The 19,859-nt window shown below is 36.5% G+C and overlaps 1 protein-coding gene across 3 annotated transcripts in view; it reads left to right on the top strand.

Annotated features, from left to right (window-relative positions):
- The window catches only part of LRP2 (LDL receptor related protein 2), a 114,947-nt gene that overhangs the window by 32,105 nt on the left and 62,983 nt on the right, over positions 1–19,859 (top strand). For all 3 annotated transcript variants that reach the window (XM_015634263.2, XM_015634265.2, XM_015634264.2), the window contains exons 10-26: positions 1,330–1,458; positions 2,611–2,780; positions 4,978–5,201; positions 5,773–5,979; positions 7,009–7,211; positions 7,822–7,962; positions 8,859–9,062; positions 9,944–10,136; positions 11,306–11,431; positions 11,729–11,859; positions 12,608–12,745; positions 13,632–13,913; positions 15,087–15,326; positions 15,979–16,098; positions 16,450–16,566; positions 17,712–18,089; positions 18,962–19,210. In XM_015634263.2, coding sequence (XP_015489749.1) covers positions 1,330–1,458; positions 2,611–2,780; positions 4,978–5,201; positions 5,773–5,979; positions 7,009–7,211; positions 7,822–7,962; positions 8,859–9,062; positions 9,944–10,136; positions 11,306–11,431; positions 11,729–11,859; positions 12,608–12,745; positions 13,632–13,913; positions 15,087–15,326; positions 15,979–16,098; positions 16,450–16,566; positions 17,712–18,089; positions 18,962–19,210 — 3,252 coding nt within the window. The remainder of the gene's footprint in view (positions 1–1,329; positions 1,459–2,610; positions 2,781–4,977; positions 5,202–5,772; positions 5,980–7,008; positions 7,212–7,821; positions 7,963–8,858; positions 9,063–9,943; positions 10,137–11,305; positions 11,432–11,728; positions 11,860–12,607; positions 12,746–13,631; positions 13,914–15,086; positions 15,327–15,978; positions 16,099–16,449; positions 16,567–17,711; positions 18,090–18,961; positions 19,211–19,859) is intronic.

Below are 19,859 nucleotides of genomic sequence, written 5' to 3' on the forward strand. Positions count from 1 at the left end.
AAAAACAGTTAATGATGTTGAGTTGTTTGTTACTTTTGGAAAGTGGCTGTATATGAGCAAAGCAGAACATTATACTTGAAAATAATGAAGGTGTTTTGTATTTGCACTATGGAAAGGCTGTGTCTTTCAGTGTTTATGTGTTTCAGTACATACGTAATTTACATGAAAAAGAAGAATATTTACAAGAAAGCAAAGGTAGCTGTAAAGGTGCTATAACCTGGTAGCACTAAAGGTTTATCTCAGTAGCTGGCAATTGAGTAACTTCAGAATCATGAAAGTTAGCACTGTCTAATAAAAGAAAAGGGGTTAATATCTGTTATGAGTTTTCAACCCAAGCTTTGGTGTTAGTGTTATTAAAAGTATTTCAGATGCTCAGTCTCTAATGAGATTTTTATATTTTTTGAGAATACTGGGTGGCCTAAGGCGGTATAAACTGCAATGGCGGAATGGTTGCTCTTTGTAGAGACAGAGAAATAAGGCACAAAATTTCCTCAATTCTTTCACGATTTTGGGGGAAATAGATGAAGGACACATTCCCAAATCTGGTGCAGTCTCAGCAAGTCTTCTCTTGTTTTTTGACTGTCCTGTAAGCCTAATTATCAGATTCTGGCTTGTAAATCTGAGTCAATGTATTTTGGTTTGCTGAAATCTAGGCATATATTTGCGGTCAGAGGAAAACTTTTCATGAAGGAATGGCTGACAGTCAGTACTGTATAATGCCAGATCCAGTATGCTACCTATATGGTATTTTGCATGCTAAAAGGAACTTTTTCTTGCTGGTTCTGGTGCACAGACAGGTTTTAATTGTACATCAGATGCCTGTTAGCATGGTACTAAATCTGAACTAATAAACACTTCCTTCAGGTACGACTTAAAGGCTTAAGCACTGCACTAATATAAAGGTGGGGCTCACCTTCAGAGCGGCCTTAAATCCAGCCAAGTCTTTGTGTGTGCCAAGTGTAGAGATCTTTTGCATGAAAAATACTTCATAGACATATTCTGTATTGTGGAAAGTAGACAATGACCTCTCTTCAAATGATTTTTCCTTTTCTCCTGGCAGGTGTGGTTTAGATGTTTTTGTTGGTTGGTTAGTATTTTTCATTGGGGAGAAGAAGTGCAGGTAGGTCCTCGGGCAGGAAATACAGGTTTTTTGTTATCCAGAAATATGAAACTGACACATTGTGGAAAAACATGCAAACCCTCTTTCTTCATGCTATAGTTTTGCAAATGTATATAAAGTAAGCAGAGAGGACTAACTTGCAGCTTCTTAATTACGACATGAATTTTATACAAAGCATTTTTTATAAATATGCCTTATTCACTTGACAGATTTTGATGACTGTCAAATGTGGGGTGTCTGTGACCAGCTGTGTGAAGATCGTGTGGGACATCACCAGTGCCATTGTGTGGAAGGTTATTTCCTAGAGCATCACCGGCATTGTCGGGCCAACACTTCAGGTTAGTGCACTTCAAGGGTCTTGTTGAGCAAATAGATAGAGCTAGGTAAAATGGGGTAATTTTCATGTCTGTGCCACACAGCTCTCTTTGATTTTAACTCTGCCCTTAAGGACTTACAGTCAGGACAGCTTTCAGAATATCAGCAAATGTCAGAATTCTGTATCTGCTGGCATGTGTAGGTTGGTGTTGATTGTTTCATCAGGGCTGTTTCTCTTCTAATCAACAAATGTCTTTTAGGCTCCTTTGCATTTTCAGCACTCCTAACCTCTGCAGAATTGGGAGGTTATTGCCAGAGCACTCCTGAACAAAAAAAAAATATAAAAAAATGTTGTTTCTGTGGCAGGCAGTTTTGTCATGCCCTCTATAGAACTTAGTGTTGTCAAGAAATCAGGAAATTCCTGTTTTCTAGAACTGTGCCAGAAGATGGTTTTGCTGAATGGGGAGATCAAGCACTTTCCTGTGAGAGAAGCTCTTAAGTTTGAATGTCCCGGAGTCTGAACTCTGAAGAATACTTATCTCTCAGAGTGTAGTTCCTCATTAGCTGTAGGCTGCTGCTCCTGACCTCCTGTTCAGTTCTGAAAGCAGGCCCCAGGAAAGCCTGCTTTGTGGAGATGTAATGTCCTAACAAGCTTTTGTGTAAGGCAGGTGTTCCTGCCTGCAGAGAATCAGTGGGAATGGAAGCTCCTGCTTGGCATAGCTGATTAGCAGTCTTGTTTCTTAGAAAAGCAAGAACTGCTCAGTTCATTCCTTCTTTCTTCAGCCACATCTCCAGAGCAGTCTTCAGCTCACAATTTTCTAAGTATTTCTCTCTTATAAATGGGAGAATTTAGTACCTGCTAAAAGTCAGTTTCACTGGGTTCATTTTAACTTTAATAGAAATAGTCTTTTGGTGTCTGCACAGATATTTTATAAAAGTTTTACCTGGTAGGGCTTTAAATAGCTGTACCTGCCTGATTTGCTCCAGGTGTAGAAACCAAAGACAAATCACAGCAAGTTAGTACTCACATAGAAACATTTATATAGGCTGTAGTCTGAGCATCTATTTAAAACTTTGTGTCCAGTGTGTATGAACCAGTATGCATGTATTGCAATGCCCTTTTGCAAAGTATCTTGCCTGCAGAGTAATCATATCTCTGTCACTCCTGCTTTCAGCTGGTGTTGCATCGATTATTTTTTCCAATGGCCGTGATTTACTTATTGGAGACCTTTATGGAAGAAATTTTCGTACCTTGGTGCAGTCACAGAATCGTGGGATTGCAGTTGGCGTGGACTTCCACTTTTACCTGCACAGAATCTTTTGGACAGACACAGTGCAAGATAAGGTTGGTAGAAATTTCAAGAAGAATGTATTTCTGTGTACCTGGAAGTAGAGAACTGCAAGAGGCAGAATGTGTTGATAGCCCTCATTTTTGAGAGCCAAAGCTGGCTGTAATTTCGTTTTCTAACAAAAAAGCTCCTTGAAATGTTTTATGTTAATGACTGCATTTTTTCAACTATACTATTACATGTGACATATTAAACAAAGAATCCTATTATATGGGAATGTCTTGAGCAACTTTTAATTTTACTTGAGACTGAGTCCAAAAAACTAATTAAGAGAAATAGTAGACATTCTTTCAAAACAGAACAAATTTTTCTTGGTAATTTTTGAAACATGATAATTTAAAATGTAAAAGCTGTGTGCCTTCCAAGATGATAAAAATCAGATTTCTTTATGTACTTCAAATGGCACTGTAATTGAGCTTGAATTACAAATATTGACAGTATTTTGTGTAATGAGCCAATATTGTGTTACTTTTTTTTTTTTTTAAGAGTAATTATTTTAGCTTCAAGATACATTACAGCAAAGTAATTTAAAAAAACAGTCTGGAGACTCTAGTGGAAGTTGGATGGCACCCTTGTTTTTTCTATGCGTAACTTACGGAAATCAAAGAAAGTCTTAGGTCAGATGCTGGTACTTCATAATCTTTGTTCACATGTTTATCATCATGCAGAATGAAGAAAAATCTGTGACCTGGCTCCTGCTATTACCACTGATGGATCAGTTTGGTGTCACTGTCATAATTCTGAATGTATACATATGACATGTAATAAAAACTATAGTTCTCGCCACAGTTCCATGCTGGTTCTGTGGAAAGAGCATTCACTGTGCAGCTGTCAAGTAGGACAAGATTTGTATGCACAATTTTTTACTTGTCCACAGTTCTGGCATTTTTATTGTGTCTGTAGTAGGCTCCTGTTGCTGCAGTAGCTTTGTCAATGGCTGAATGTAGTCAGGATCAAATCTGCACTTTCATGAGACAGGAGATTTATTCTTTGTAATAGGTATAAATAAAAAAATAATATGGGTTTTTTTTGCTGCACACTCCTGGTGGTCAGGACTGCCTTTTTACATGCCCAATGTAGTTTAATCCTAATTAATTAATTAAGACTAATTAATCTAATTAAGTCTTAGCTAGAATATCCAGATGAAAATATTTACATTTAGAATTTTCTTAAATTATGAATATTTCCACCTGGTGTCTTAAAATAATGATGTTACTAGGGCATTTTTTGTCTTTCTTAAGATTAATATGTAAACTAAACCAGAAAATTGTGGTTTGTGTTTTGTGTCAACTTTATCTCATTTAGTGTACTGCCAGATAACCTAATGCCCATAAGCTCTTTCATCAACAGGACTTCCAAAGAACAGAGTAGACGGTTAAGTGGTTATCTTGATCATTGTTACTTGGAACTGAAGAATATTTAAAATGATATAACTCTTCCAGTTCTTATCTTTCTTGCATATGTTTACTTGGTAATCTTGGTGTTTTCATTTAAATGCATTCCAAATCTCGTGCTGTTGTTCCAAAAAGAAAGAAAAATTCTACCTTTTCATATTACCCACTGTTATAATCACACAATTACTGTAAATGTAAAATTATTGTGTTTAGACTGTTTACTTTGTGCAGCTCTGAGCTTGCTTGTAAAAAAAGCATTATTCTTCTTGAGCAGGATGCTGTTAAAATTAGCCTTAGATAAAGGAGACCACAAGCTGAGACCTCCTTTCTGTGGGGATAGACAGCTTTCCCTTACTTTCTTCATTTTGCAATTTTCCCTCAGTTGTAGCAGTAGTAAGAGCTCCCCCTCTTGTTTTTGGTCACTGTTGAGAGCTTTTCAAAAGCATGCTAGTTTGTTTTCAATCAATAAAAATATCGGGTTTTGCTAGATTCCAGAAAAGCAAATGCACTTTCCTCTTTATTGTTTTTAAACACTTGCTAAAGACAAAGTTGTTTTAGTCTGTTACCTTGTCCATTTTGTAGAAATGCTAGTTGAAGGCAAGCCTCCTGCAATTTTTGTATTGGTTTCCAGATTTTTGCAAAAAATTCTAACCTAAGGAATACCTTAGAGGGTGACTTGCTTGTATATTGGTGGTCAGTTGTGGATTGGTGATCAGTGTGATGATAAAAGACAAATACCATGTGACTTGTGATTAGCAAAACATCATGTGGGGACTGACAATATCTGTATTGTTTTCAGGTTTTTTCTATTAATATTGATGGCTCTGATTTCCAAGAAGTTTTGAATATTTCAGTTGACACACCTGAAAATCTAGCAGTGGATTGGGTTAACAATAAACTATATGTGGTTGAGACCAGTGTGAACAGAATAGATATGGTTAACTTGGATGGAACAAACCGTGTGACTCTTATTGCTGAAAATCTTGGAAATCCTAGAGGAATAGCACTTGATCCAACTGTTGGGTAAGTGATACTTATCAGATAATGGTAAAAGATGTCAGAAATTCCCTTATCCCCATGTAAAAGGAAGACAACTAGGAAACATGAAGAGCAATCATTTTAGAATCAGATATAAAATATTTTGAACATTTGCATTCTCTCCTAACCTATTCTGCATCTTAATTTTTGTGTCTTCTAATCCATATACTTCAGAAGTATATGTGAGCAATGAAAACCTGGATCGTCAGAGAATGGGAAGAGGAATTTCATGCAACTTGTAGTCATGGCTGCTGCTTTCATGATGCAACTATTTGTCACTGGTTTATTTCTGGCAGCAAACTTAAGTCTGTGATTCAATAAGGAAAGCTAGTATTTTAGAGGTCTTTTGGGTAAAAGCATTCTCCTTTGTGGATTTATTCTATAAAAGAAAATGAAAATTGCTTTTTGTGTAGAAAGTATAAAGTATGTTTTTATAGTATGCCAGCTGAGAAATCTGTTCTGAAAGGGTGCTGTTTTTAAATTCCATGTGAAATGCTAGGGTTTCTTATAAAATCTCAAGAAAATGTAACCTTTTTTCTTTTTTATCTCTTTATAGTTATTTGTTTTTCTCAGACTGGGACAGTCTGTCTGGTGATCCTAAAGTGGAAAGGGCTTTCATGGATGGCACAAATCGTCAGGATTTGATAAAAACAAAATTAGGCTGGCCTGCTGGAATAACGCTGGATATTGTGTCAAAGAGACTTTACTGGGTTGACAGCCGGTTTGATTACATTGAGACTGTAACTTATGATGGACTTCAAAGGTAGGTGAAATATTCTTTAGGGGCTACAGATATACTGATTATTTTGTATCTAGTTCAAACAAAGATTTCTCTAACAAAACGATATACACAAGGGATGGAAATTACAGCATCATGCATGTGATGCACCTTTGTCTCTATGGTTTCATGTTACTTCTAGACAGTCTTTAATTCATCCTTCTTTGCTCTTTTTAGACCTTGAATGTTTCTTCTCCTTATTTTATAATGCACCTTTTATAGTCCACCAGTACAATATTCATTTTAGAGTATTATTTTTATTATTTTTGAATTATAGTCATTATTTTCCATCATAATTTCTTTGCATTTTTAATGAATTAATTTATATTTTTTATGAAAATAAAAATAATGAATAAATAAATAATGAATTTATATTTATATTATATTATAATATATAATTCAAAGAACTAATTTGTGTGATGGGTACTAAATGCTTTTCTTGCATTTTGTAAATCTTTACTGTTAATAATTAAGTCATCTTTCACCCTGTTACGATGCTGGGGGAGACTAAATCACAGCCTGCAAGAAGGGAGTCCTTAATTTTTTATGGGACTGTGTCTTACAGCATAGTGTTGTTTAGAAGCCTGCTTATCTCTGTATCTCTGATTAGTATCAGTTACTCAAACACAAGGAAAAAATGTCCCCTTTAGTATACCTTCATAGCATATTGCCTTCAAAAACAGTCTTCTGCTCTTTTGACAGGTCTATTGTTCAATGTATTTTTTTACTTTCTAAATTATAAAATTAATGTTGGTGTCTTATTTTTACTCACTGTGTTTTCTTGAATTTGCTAACACCGTTGCTCTGTTTTCACTGCTGTGTCCTTTAGGTTGAGCTGTGTATGTTTAGCTTTATCTCTTCAGTTCGTTTGATCTTTTTCATTTGTACTTTAGTAGCTTCTCTGTTGAAACAAAAACCAGTAAATGAATTAAAAATACTATATCCTTTCTTCTGTTAATAATGTTATTGTTTACATAATATTTGGTAAATAATTTTAAATCATCTTCATAACAGGAGAACAGTAGCTCATGGAGGCTCACTGATTCCTCATCCATATGGAATCACTTTATTTGAACACAATGTTTATTTCACTGATTGGACCAAAATGGCAGTGGTGAAAGCTAACAAATTTTCAGAGTCTAACCCTCAAGTGATCTACCAGTCTTCACTGAGACCTTATGGAGTGACAGTTTACCACGCTGCCAGGCAGCCATTTGGTAAGATCATAAGTGGATTATGAGGGGAGATTTAGGAAGTATATTACAAAAAATTGGTAAAAATTATGATACTTTTATTTTGTTGCAAGGAACTATAATTGTGATACATAATTTTGTATTGTAAAACTGGGCTGATTTTTATCACACGGTTGTTTCATCCAACTCCTGTAGCTAATGAGCTGTCAAATGCAACATTCAAGAATAGGGGGAGCTTTATAAATAGTCCAATACTTGGTGGGGTCAGACATGTGGGTTTGAGTAGCATTGGTGTTTAGGACTTTTTTCCTCAACACTGCAATGAATACAGTGAAAAAGCTACCAGAGATATAACTCTGAAGTAGACCCATGTGCAGGAGACAAAAGCCCAAATTATGGCCTTATTGCTGTGTGCCGAGTGTCTCTGTATGAGCTGACTTCCTTAATGATGGTTACCTCTGATATGATTTTGGTGCATTCCACTGTAGAACTGGTGGTGTATGTTTTCCATGTGATGTAACTCACATAACCCACATGATTTATTGTGAATGTTGAAGAAAATCCTGAAAAATCAAGATAATGATGCCATTTGGTTAATAGAGGAAGCTATAATTCTATCTGTATTATTTTCCAGCAAGAAATCCTTGTGGAAGTAATAATGGGGGATGTGAACAGGTCTGTGTTCTCAGCCACAAAACAGATAATGATGGCCTAGGTTATCGCTGTAGGTGTATCCTGGGCTTTGACCTACATGTGGATGGACGACATTGTGTTGGTAAGAAAATGCCTTACAATTGTTTGAAATAATGCTACTCCATTGGCTCTAGAACATTTTTCCTCACTTCAGTAGCTTCCATATACTGAGGACTTTTTCTTTTTATCACAACTCTTTTTGACAGCTTTACATGCAGTCATTTCTGCTGATGTTCAATTCAAGGCACAACTTAAATTCATTTCCCTTAATGAGGATTTTGAGTGAAATATGGAATATGTGTACACAGCTGTATGACTGAACTCTTAATCCTGAAATCAAGCATGAATGCTTGCTAATATGTGGATTTTACGTTATTTTGAACATATAAGCCTGCCTTCTTGTGCAGTAGTGTGCAGATTAAGTTGGTCTTCTCCCTTTGAACACATGGCAAGAATAAGAGATTCAGGTTTGGAGCTGTGTGTTTCCATCAGCAATCTTCTCCTTCCTATTTGAGCACAGTATTATCACATTTACTATGACTGTCTACTGACAGAGTATGTAATATATTATGTCTATAATTTTAGTATTTGGCCATTCATTTATCTGGCTATGCCAGGTATTGTCTAGTTTTATGGTGATTCCACCAAGCCTGTGAGTTATTTTTTTATAGGTGATTATAAAGAGAAGAGAAGATGATTTCTGCTTCCATAGGCATAATGTTTGCTTTAGAAGTGTATTAGGACCATGGAAACAATGAAAGAGGAATACTTGATCACATCACCTAATATTCTGATTGTGTTTTGTTTTTCTTCTTCAGTTTTTAAGTCTTGTCAGTATTTAAATCCCTGTTTTTTAGTTCTTCTTTTTTTCTACTTCGAGACTATTAGTGTTGTCAAAATAAAACAAAGCTTTTCTTAATGCTTAGGTATCTCCCCTTGTGAATAAGTAAAGTCTGTGTCTGATTTTTCCTTTCACAGCTGTGCGGCAGTTTCTGCTGTTTTCATCCCAGATGGCAGTGCGGGGAATCCCATTCAATCTCTCCACCCAGGAAGATGTGATCATACCTGTAACAGGGAGCCCTTCATATTTTGTTGGAATTGACTTCTGTGCTCAGGATGACACAATTTTTTTTTCAGACACAAGTAAAGACATGATCTATAAACAGAAAACTGATGGTTCAGGTGAGAATCATGCTTGGGAATTGTAGAGTAATTATGGTAAGGAGACTGTAATATATATTTTTCTATAAAAAATCATGAAAAGTCACATTGTGAGACATACAGATAAATCTCAGTGTAACCCCAGTAACCTGGAAAATGTTTCTCAAAAATGTTTGCACAACACACTTTAAGCTTGTTGAATTCTCTTGTTTTACAAACTTGCTGAACGTATATGGGAAGGAACTATTTGTAGTAGTTCTCACAACTAGTATTTGCCCACACCAGTCTGTTTACACAGACAAGTATGCCTTTCAGCAGTATGAAACTGTGTTTCTATTTTAATTTCCCTATCTGGAGAGCAGGATGTTTGCCTATGATACTGTAATACAGAAAAGGAAGATTAACTTTGTGAGATTTTTGGAAAGCCTATTTATGCTAGTGTAAAGAATGTTTATCTCCAATTTATAATGATGATCAAAGGTCAGCACATAGTCTTCTGTGCTTGCTTGCTGCCTTGGGTCAGGTTAATCGTAGACTGCAGCTGACCATTACTATTCAAAGAGTAGGTAAAGTCTGTCTGTTGTGCAAGATCTTGTTACTGCACTGACCTTATTGACCTTCATCTGTAAAATCCTCAGTGTAAACTTAGCAACATATTTTTCTCAGACCTTTGGCTAGTCTTTATTTCCCCTCTTTTGCAGTTGTGGTCCTGGACATACACCTTCTTTGTCTAGAACAAAGGTCACCCCTCCCTCCCCTTGATTATTAGTCTTGAAATCAAGTAGCACAGAGATAGCATTTTAACCAAGGGGAACCACAAGTTTTGTCAATAGAATATTGCACTCATGTTATTTCCCCTGTTCCTAAACATTTGCAATCATTATCTGTGTCATAAATTCTAGGAAGAGAAATCTTGACTGCTAATAGAGTGGAAAGTGTTGAAGATTTGGCTTTTGACTGGATCTCAAAGAACCTCTACTGGACAGATCCTCGATACAGGAGCGTTAGTGTGATGAGGCTGGCAGATAAATCCAGGAGAGCTATTGTTCAGAATTTAAATAATCCTCGCTCAATAGTGGTTCATCCTGTTATTGGGTAAGGTTAGGTTCTCATTTTAAACTATATGTACAAGTTTATGGTTTAAACAGAACTGGTGAGATTAGACTTACATCTGATTCTGAATTTTTGTTCTTTCCAAAATACTGTCTTTTTTCAATTGTCTTGTCTTTATTTCATTTGTTTTATTCCACCCTAGGATTCAGCATCCAGAGGAAAAGGCATGGTGATAGAGATTTCAAAAGACAGAAGCACTCAAAGGAACTCTCTTTAAAAGCACCATGGTTTTTCCTTTTTACTCTTGTTCATTGATAAAAAGGCAAAAGAATGTGGTTTCTTTGTATCACTAAGAAAACTATTTCTCATTGTTGGAAGATGAAGTTTGCCAAATTGCTTTAAATATACTTTCAATTCCCAGACTGCTAGCATTGGTTCTGTGGTTTTATCTCTCTGAATTTCTTTATTTGAACCATATTGGACACTACTGTCTGTATTAGTATACAGACAGTACAGATACAGACCTTACAATATGTGACTCTGTACACAAAATAAAGCCCTCCTTTTCTTTGATGGAAATGCTTCCTTTCAAATTCCACACTCTGTGCTCTTTGCCAATGCCAAGACAGTGCTTCTTTCACAGCACAGTTTGCCTTTGTAATGCTGTACTGCTGAATTCTTGATTCTTGGATATTGATTTTTCATGAGTAATGAAATACACTATTTTGAAAGTAATCTCATAAGAATAATGTTGAACCTGGATCCTTGGATATCCCAGCATTTTTATTTTTTTTTTTTGTTTGCTGCTTTATAAAATCATTTAGCATTAACCTCAACTCTTTGACTGTAAGTATAAGTCAAGTGGATCAGGAGAAAATTCTTTGTAGTATTCATGCTGGAAGATGCATTTTTGATTGATTCTGTTTCTCTGTCAGTAATCACATGAGAACCCTAAGAATTTTAGCCAAGTTATGGATGTTTTATATCTAAAGGGCCAAAATACTTCCAAAGATCCTGGTAGTAGTATACAGGATAAATATTAATTGTTAGTATCACTGCCAGCTAAGGAGAGAGACAACATGAAATGGTATTTTTTTAAGTTATGTGAAAGATGTGATACAAGAAAAATGTTAATGCTGTTTCAAATGTTTGCTCTGTTTAATCATGTTATATAATTTAGCTTATGTGTCTTCTGACACATGTCCTTTCAGGTATATATTCTGGACAGATTGGTTCCGTCCGGCAAAAATCATGAGGGCCTGGAGCGATGGATCCCATGCCTTGCCGATTGTAAATACAACACTAGGCTGGCCGAATGGCCTTGCCATTGACTGGAGGTAAGGGCAACACAGAAGACAGAGAAGTTTTTTTTGAGCAAGCCTGTTTCTTCCTTTAAACAGTTAGGGAGTAAAAATAAAGGAATTATGTCAGAGATTGCATGTACTGGCACTCTTTTCTTGAAGACCTTATCTTTCAATTGGTTGAAAAGCCTTAAAATGTAAGGTTTTCTCAGAATCCCTCCCCACAACCCCAATAGCTTCTTTTAGGTTAAAGATTATTATTTAAGAAAATGCTAGTGTTTCCTAATGGACATAATGTCACTTAAAAAGATAAGACACTTTCATTATTTCTAGTTCTCTGAGGTTGTACTGGGTGGATGCTTTTTTTGATAAAATTGAGCACAGCACCTTTGATGGGTTGGACAGACGGACTCTTGAACATATTACTCAGATGACTCACCCATTTGGCCTTACTATTTTTGGAGGTAAGTCTGGCACTGAAAAATATTGTCTATTATTATCACAGATTTTTCTTTTCATATGGTGATCCTGTGAGTTTGTGAGATAAAATGACAGAGATATTGTAGTACTGGTTTTCCAGTACTCTTGAAAATTTCTACTAAAAATATGTATTTAGTACTTTTTGCTTGTTTCTAGAACTGGTTTTATGTATATTTGTTTTTAAATAATTTTAGACAGGTTGGGTAATTCACGTAGTGCAACAAGTCAGAGATGCTGTACTAATTATAGCTTCCAAGGTGAGCTATTCATGCTGAACTGACAAAGTGAATCACTTCCAGGGATGGTCAAAATTTCAGGATTTTGAATTACTATGTATAAAGTTTATTATTGAATTTATGTTGTGTCTGAAGAAAGATGTCAGTATATGACCCTTTTTGATCATGTATAAAAATATCTTCAAAAATCTTCTCTAAAATTTTCTGTGAAGTAGTCGTAATGAATGACTTAAAATTGCCTTGGAATTTGAAATTCTAGTTGGGTTTGTTACATGTCAATTTTAGTAAAATTTGAGAAGGTTTTCCTAAGTTATGTCTGCCTGTGACTGAAGGCTCACTTTGACAGCATTATAAGTGGTGAAGATACTTTGGTCTTTTTCATGAAACAATTATGGAAAATGGTTAACTTTTCATGAAAAGTCTTCTAGGGTTTTTTATGATGCTTGCTCTTTTATGTCATATTTCCATATAATGTGTTAAATATTTTTCAAAACAGGTTATGCCTATTTCACTGATTGGAGACTTGGTGGAATAGTTCGAGTGAGGAAGTCTGATGGAGGAGAAATGACTATTATTAGGAGAGGGATTAGTAACATTATGCATGTTAAAGCATACGATGCTCATTCCCAAATAGGTGAGCCCCTTTCTTGTACAGAGGGAGGATGTGAAATGGGAATAAGAGACAAAAATGTCAGGACAGCAGATTTCCAGTTTCACTTCTATAAATGGCTTTACTGAATCATAACTGACATACACAGGAGGCAGCACAGGCACTTGCAATCCCACATTGTATATTTCACTGGCTTGTGACTCAATGCAATTTCACTCTACCCCTTCTCTAATTGTACTTAACAACCAAGCAAAATGAAATTATGATTCCATTGTGTTTTGTGTAACTGTGTCACCAACTACAACTTCATATTACTCCTTTTCTGGTAAAAGCTTCAGTTAAACTAAATTATTGATTTTGAGGAATTGGGTAAATGTTTATTAATCAAATTACTATTCTTCAAGTAACTACTGTGTTACTTGAAAAATCACTATTTTTCTTGTTTCTTAAATTCTGTGTGACTCTATGATCTAAGCCAAGGACTTTGTATTGTAGTTAATTTTGTCAAACAGCCAATGCACTCATCAAACATATGATTAAACCTAAGGCTCACTGACTACTTGGTATCCAACAACTGCATCTGATCTTGCACTCTTGGTTCGACAGAGGTTCTCATTTGTGGTAGCATACTTATTTCCAGACAGTTGCTGAAAATTGTCAGGAAATTGGATGAAATTTAGTAGTATGTTTTCAGCTTCCATGAACATTTGTGTCAAGGAAGAGTATATGGGATGCAACACTTTTTTTATGTTACTGCTACTCTAGCTTTTGATGAACTTGACCCTGTTTTGCAGTGTAGGCAAAACCAGGACTTGCTACAGCACTTTTTTTTACAGTTATTATGCACTTTTAATAGTTCCCAAGATGTTATCTGTAGTGTGTACGCTGATCTTCTCTATCACTTTTTAAGGCTCTAACTACTGTAATAGAGGAACAAATCCCAATGGAGACTGCAGCCATTTCTGCTTCCCAGTACCAAACTTTCAGAGAGTTTGTGGGTGTCCTTATGGCATGAAGCTGGCTCCAAATCAACTGACATGTGTTGAAGATCCATCCAATGAGCCACCCACTTTGCAGTGTGGCTCTTACTCATTTTCCTGTGGTAATGGAAGATGTGTACCTCGATACTATCAGTGTGATGGTGTTGATGATTGCCATGATAACAGTGATGAACAAAACTGTGGTTCTTTAAGTAAGTAATCCCTGTAATCTACAGTTAGTGTTCCTTGTTTACAGTTCAGAAAATTTAATGAGTCGGTATGGCTTCATTGGAATAAACTCCAATTTTTTAGGGTTGCACCTGTGAATAAATCCTGAAATCTTCCTGTGAGATTAGTTACTTTGGAAAGTATATAATAGTAGTACAGGATTTAGTACCAGCCACCTAAACAATGTGTGAAAATATTCATATCTCGCTATTCTCAAAATTGAATTTTCAGAGTAACAGAAATTTGTTTTCTAAAGAAAAAAGTTGTCCTTTTTCTTAATTCTGTGTGAATTTTGAAAGATAATGGAATATCAATAGCTTGCCTTATTTGGGTGCATGGAGAGGAGGAAGCCATCTTAGTAAAGATGAAGACACTTAAAAAAGAGCACCATAAGAAAATAACAAAACCGTGTACATTGCCTAACCTTCCTCTGAGATGAAAGCAGCACCTCTTATTTCACATAACATCAGAATAACATATGTGGTTTTCATAATATTTGGGCAATTCTGATCTATTTGTTACATCTGGATTTTATCAGTTAAGTAAATTAAAAGCACTTTGGTTAATTTCCTAGTTTTACAGTCAAGTGTCTCACACAAAATGGCTTGTTGTTCAAGTAAATTGAGAGAACAGTGGGGTAATCATGGTTGATAAGGCATTGAAGAGAGGTTAACACACTGAAGATATCAAAGATGTTTTTATAACATGTCTGGTGCTTCTTCAGAGTTAATTCTTTTAAAACACAAACAAGAAAACAGGACACAGTAGTAAAATATGCTCCATAATGAAAAGGACTAACTAGTATGACTGAGTTATAAATTGTTTCTTATTAATGGGACATTTTAGAATAACTAGAATATCTTTCGGGGAAGCAAATGTTTATGAGAAGTTGCTTTTCTTGTTCTTTAGATTGTTGGGGAGTGCTTAACTGTTTAATTTTTTATTGCTTCCTGCAGTTTAAGAAAGTTTGTAAGTATTCTCTTCGGTTATGCTGCATGTCGCATAACAGACATTTTAATTCTAAGCAATGTGCACTTTAGAATTTGATGTATATTTTAGGCATTCTGTAATTGTAATGAATGTACTGATAACTGCTGCAGAAAAGGCAAGTTTTGGGGATCTTTTTATAAAGGCTTTTTTTTTTTTTTTAAATTTAGACAATACTTGTGCTTCTTCAGCGTTTACCTGTGCCAGCGGACAGTGTATTCCGGGTCGCTGGCATTGTGATAAACATAATGACTGTTTTGATGGCAGTGATGAATTGCATTGTCCTACACAAGAACCCTCTTCATGCCCTGCGACCCAGTTCACCTGTGATAATAGAAGATGCATTCCAAGAATCTGGTTATGTGATACTGATAATGACTGTGGTGATGGCTCAGATGAAAAAAACTGCAGTGAGTATCATGACTATCTGTTGTTTTATAGTCAACTGTGCATATCTGCATAGATATATCTGTTGGTATAAGGATGATAAATGAAATTGGGAAAAAAGGACTAGTATCTAAGTTAGACTGATATTTCGTGGTCCTTAAGATGTGAAAAACTTGCCTTATTTGAAGTTACAGGGCCAAGTAGAATGTGGAGAGATAAAAAAATAAATAAAAAGGGGCAAATGTGATAATTGTAATCATGGTGCTGCATAATGTCATCCACTGCAATTAGCAAAAAGCAGTTAGAGCTGAGATGGGCTAAACTTGTACTTCATGAGTGATCTCAGTAATGGGCAGTGGTGGTCAGCTAACCTAGGCTGGAAATTTTTACCAGAAGTAATATACTTTCTTTTGTGCATGTATACTTTACATATACTTACATATACTGTCTCTTGAGTTATTTACCACTATGTGGAATCTTTTGTTTAATTTCTATGAGCCCAAGCCTACATAAAAATAAAAATTACCTGAAAATGATTTATTAGTGCTTATAATTTATATGATTACTAGTTGCTGCATTATATGCTGCAAGTTAGGCATAATTTTCTACTTTCTCAGCAATATGCTGATTTCAAAAGACAAGAAACACATTTGCATTTATTGTCATTCTTAAAAGCTTTCACAGGTACTTGTGAACCCAGGCAATTCCAGTGTCCAGACCATCGCTGTATTGACCCATTTTATGTCTGCGATGGAGACAAAGACTGTATAGATGGTGCTGATGAGCATGACTGCAGTAAGTGTAACTTTGTTGAATGCTGCTTTATTGTTTCCTCATACTTGCTCCCAAAGGAGTCTTTGGTGACCTCGTATTACCAACTCCAAGACAGTAGAATGCATAATAAAGCTATCCATAAATTAACCCTGATTGTGATGCTTTTGATCTCTGGGCTGGTTGTGGAGGGCTGAAATCAGTTTTGTCTGTTTTCTGTAAATTACTAAGTCACTGCATTTTCTGTATCTCAGGGAAGTTATGGTCTTCAGTGGAATTGATACCATATCAGACTTAAGCACCTGTAGGGTAAATCTGATGCAGTCTAACTCTGTCAAATAAATAAATAACATTCAATATTTTTACATTTTGTAGTATATAACTGCAGTGCCACAGAGTTTAAATGTCTAAGTGGAGACCAGTGTATCAGCACCTACTACCACTGTGATGGTGTTTTTGACTGTAATGATCACTCAGATGAAGCTGATTGCCGTAAGTATATTGATGCTGAAAGAAAGACTTCGGTTATTAAGTGATGCTTCTGGAAATTTCCTTTAATCTGCCATGTCAAATACTGTTCTTGAAATCTTAATATTCTTTTCAGGGAAACTTGCCTTTACATCATTTTCCTGAGCAGTAATTTCAAACATAGGTTCCAGCACAAGAATATGATAGAATTATAGAATGTCTTGGGTTGGAAGGAACCTTAGATAATCTAATTTCAACCCCCCTGCCACGGGCAGGGACACTTTTCACTAGACCAGTTTGCTCAAAGCCCCATTCCACCTGGTCTTGAACACTTCCAGGGATATTGCATCCACAACTTCTCTGGGAAACCTGTTCCAATGCTTCACCATCCTCACAGTAAAGAATTTATTCCTAATATCTAATCTAAACTTGTTTTCTTTCTGTGTGAAGACATTCCTCTTTGTCCTGTTACTACATGCGCTTGTAAAAATTTTCTCCCCATCTTTCAGTACTTGAAAGGAGCCTATGAGAGAGGCCACAATTAGGTCACCCCTAAGCTTTCTGTTTTTCAGGCTGAACAATTTCAATTCTTTTAGTCTTTTCTTGTTGGAGAGGTGCTCCATTCCTGTAATCATCTTGGAGTAGACTAAGCAGATTGTGCTGGCAAGAGTAGATGGTCCAAGCAAAGAGGAGAGTTGCATTCCTTTTGGCTATGACATTTTGTTTTACTTGGCATTTCAGTCTCAGGATTTTAAAGTAAAATTAAGTCTATTAATCTAAAAAACCTGGTATTCATGAGAGTTGACTTAACTTCTTATTTGAATCATTTTTTACACTTAAATTACTTAAAATGGTACAACACAGGGTGGTGAAAGAGAAACTGATTTTCTGTAGCTTTGGACAGGTACATAGATATAAATATGTGCTTGCTCAAAGTATAAAAATATTTGAATTGCATTGTTGACCACAATTTAAAGTAGGAGTTAAATTGCCCACATTTTGCAATGTCATGTAGATTGAGTGACTGTGATTCTGTGGCTTGATCTGAAAGCAACAGGGTTCTTTATAGCAATGTAACTAGTAATATAAGTGATGAACCAAACATAGTGGTTTTGCTTCCCTATCTAAGATTGAGACAGTTTCTGAACTGTTGAATGTCACTGTTCTAGCTACAAGACCACCAGGAATGTGCCACCAGAATGAATTCCAGTGTCAGTCCGATGGCAGTTGTGTTCCTGATAACTGGGAATGTGATGGCCATCTTGATTGCGCAGATGGCTCAGATGAACATCATAGATGTCCTGCCAGAACGTGTCCTCCATCACTCTTCCGCTGTGATAATGGCAACTGTGTGTACCGAGCATGGATCTGTGATGGTGATAACGACTGCAGGGATATGAGTGATGAGAGAGATTGTCCTACTCAACCTTTCCGGTGCCCCAGCTGGCAGTGGCAGTGTCCAGGTCACAGTATCTGCGTGAATCTCAGCAAAGTATGTGATAATTCTGCTGATTGTCCTAATGGAGCTGATGAATCCCCATTGTGCAGTAAGTTACTGTTCAACATCTACTATAAACTATGCTATGTCTTCAGAAAGGAATGGAATATTCAGCATGCTCTATTTAATGTCACAGTGTTTCTAGCAGAAATGCAAGCTCAGTGTAAGTTGAGCTTAAATTTCTAAGTCAAACTTGCTTTCAGTGAAAAGGCACTACAATGATGAATGAGGAATTCATTTGCTATGTCTGGTCTTGTGCTCTGAATTCCGGTGTGACTTTCACTGACTTTAGATTTTTATATAACTACATGGGAATGAACTTTGTGTTCCTGAACACATTTACTAAAGTATAGTATGCTTGAAATTCAGATGAAATGTGATTCAGTCCTTAATATTCTCTCTTAAATTTTGAATTTCAAGAATCATGATTAAAATCAAGAAATTAATGTGTAGCCATAATTTGTGTTTATATTGATTATGAATTGATTTAAACATAATCTTTTTCTTTCCTTCTTTCCTCCTTCTTCTCTTTAATCAATGCACATTGTCAGATGAACCCCAGCCAGGTATGATTATAAACAATTTTAAATTATTATTTATACAACTTTAGGTTTGGAGTGGTAGAGTAAATTTTTGTAAATTTCTAGCTATTTTTGAAGAAGTTCTTGTATGTACTTAGCCTTCTGTTTGGCATTAATTTGATGGGATTCAGTACATGCAATGTTGTTACCTGCCTTTATGTGCACTGTGTATGTAGTATTTTGCATAAGGAGCACAGCCCATTCTCACATTGCATAGCTGATGATTCTGCAGTCATTTTAGCAGCAGTCTTAGGCTAATAATGCAATTGTAAAGACTTAAACTTATCATAGGAAGCCTTTGTTGACTATTTGCTTATCTCTTTCCCCAACCCAACTTCAGATCAGGAAAGCTGCTCTGACAATAATGCTGGCTGCACTCATGAATGTATTCAAGGACCTTTTGGAGCTCAGTGTACCTGTCCTATTGGATACCAGCTTGCAAATGACTCCAAGACCTGTGAAGATATTAATGAATGTGACCCTCCAGGCTTTTGTAGTCAGCACTGTTACAATGAGAGAGGGTCTTTTAGGTGTTATTGTGATGAAGGATACATTCTAGAAGCCAATGGGAGGACTTGTAAAGCAGCAGGTGAGAAACATTGATGTCAGTCTGAAGAATGACAGCAGTATCTGAAAACTATCCAGCTTTGTGTCTCAGTTTGAAACACAGGTGTCTGCCAAGGAAGGCAGGAACCTCCTTTGGAATGGAAAATATGACCTCTTTCTCTCTGAATTATCATTGTAACTTTGAAATTAAGGGGTTTTCAGGCAAAGATATGGGAAAGGAATAAGAGTTCTTTATTAATGTGTCTATAGATATGTATGTGTGTAACAAGACAACCAACCAAAGCAGAAACCCGCAGTGAGCGCCTTGTCCCGGCTGCAGGCGCTTCCCCTTGGTGTGGTTACAGTCACCGCCGGCAGGGGGCGCTGCCATGGTTCCCTTGGGCCTGCAGGGGGCGCTGTGGCGCGAGCTCGGCCGCGTCTCCCTCACGGGGTAATGGCGGGCGGGCTGGATGGGAAATGGGCTGCAGCAGGAACCTCCGAGCGGAGGCTGCAACGGCAGGGACAAGCAGACCCCAGAGCAGCAATCAAAATGTATCAGAAACCCCACAGCTGTAGCAGGAGCGGAGCGGACTTCCACAGGCAGGGGTGCAGGGTTAGAGTGTAGCAAAAAACCCAGAGCAGTGCCAGAAAAATGGCGGGGTTGGGCAGCAGCATCCCAGCTCTTGAATGCA

The sequence above is a fragment of the Parus major genome, chromosome 7 (assembly GCF_001522545.3).
Source record: "Parus major isolate Abel chromosome 7, Parus_major1.1, whole genome shotgun sequence".
Taxonomy (NCBI): Eukaryota; Metazoa; Chordata; class Aves; order Passeriformes; family Paridae; genus Parus; species Parus major.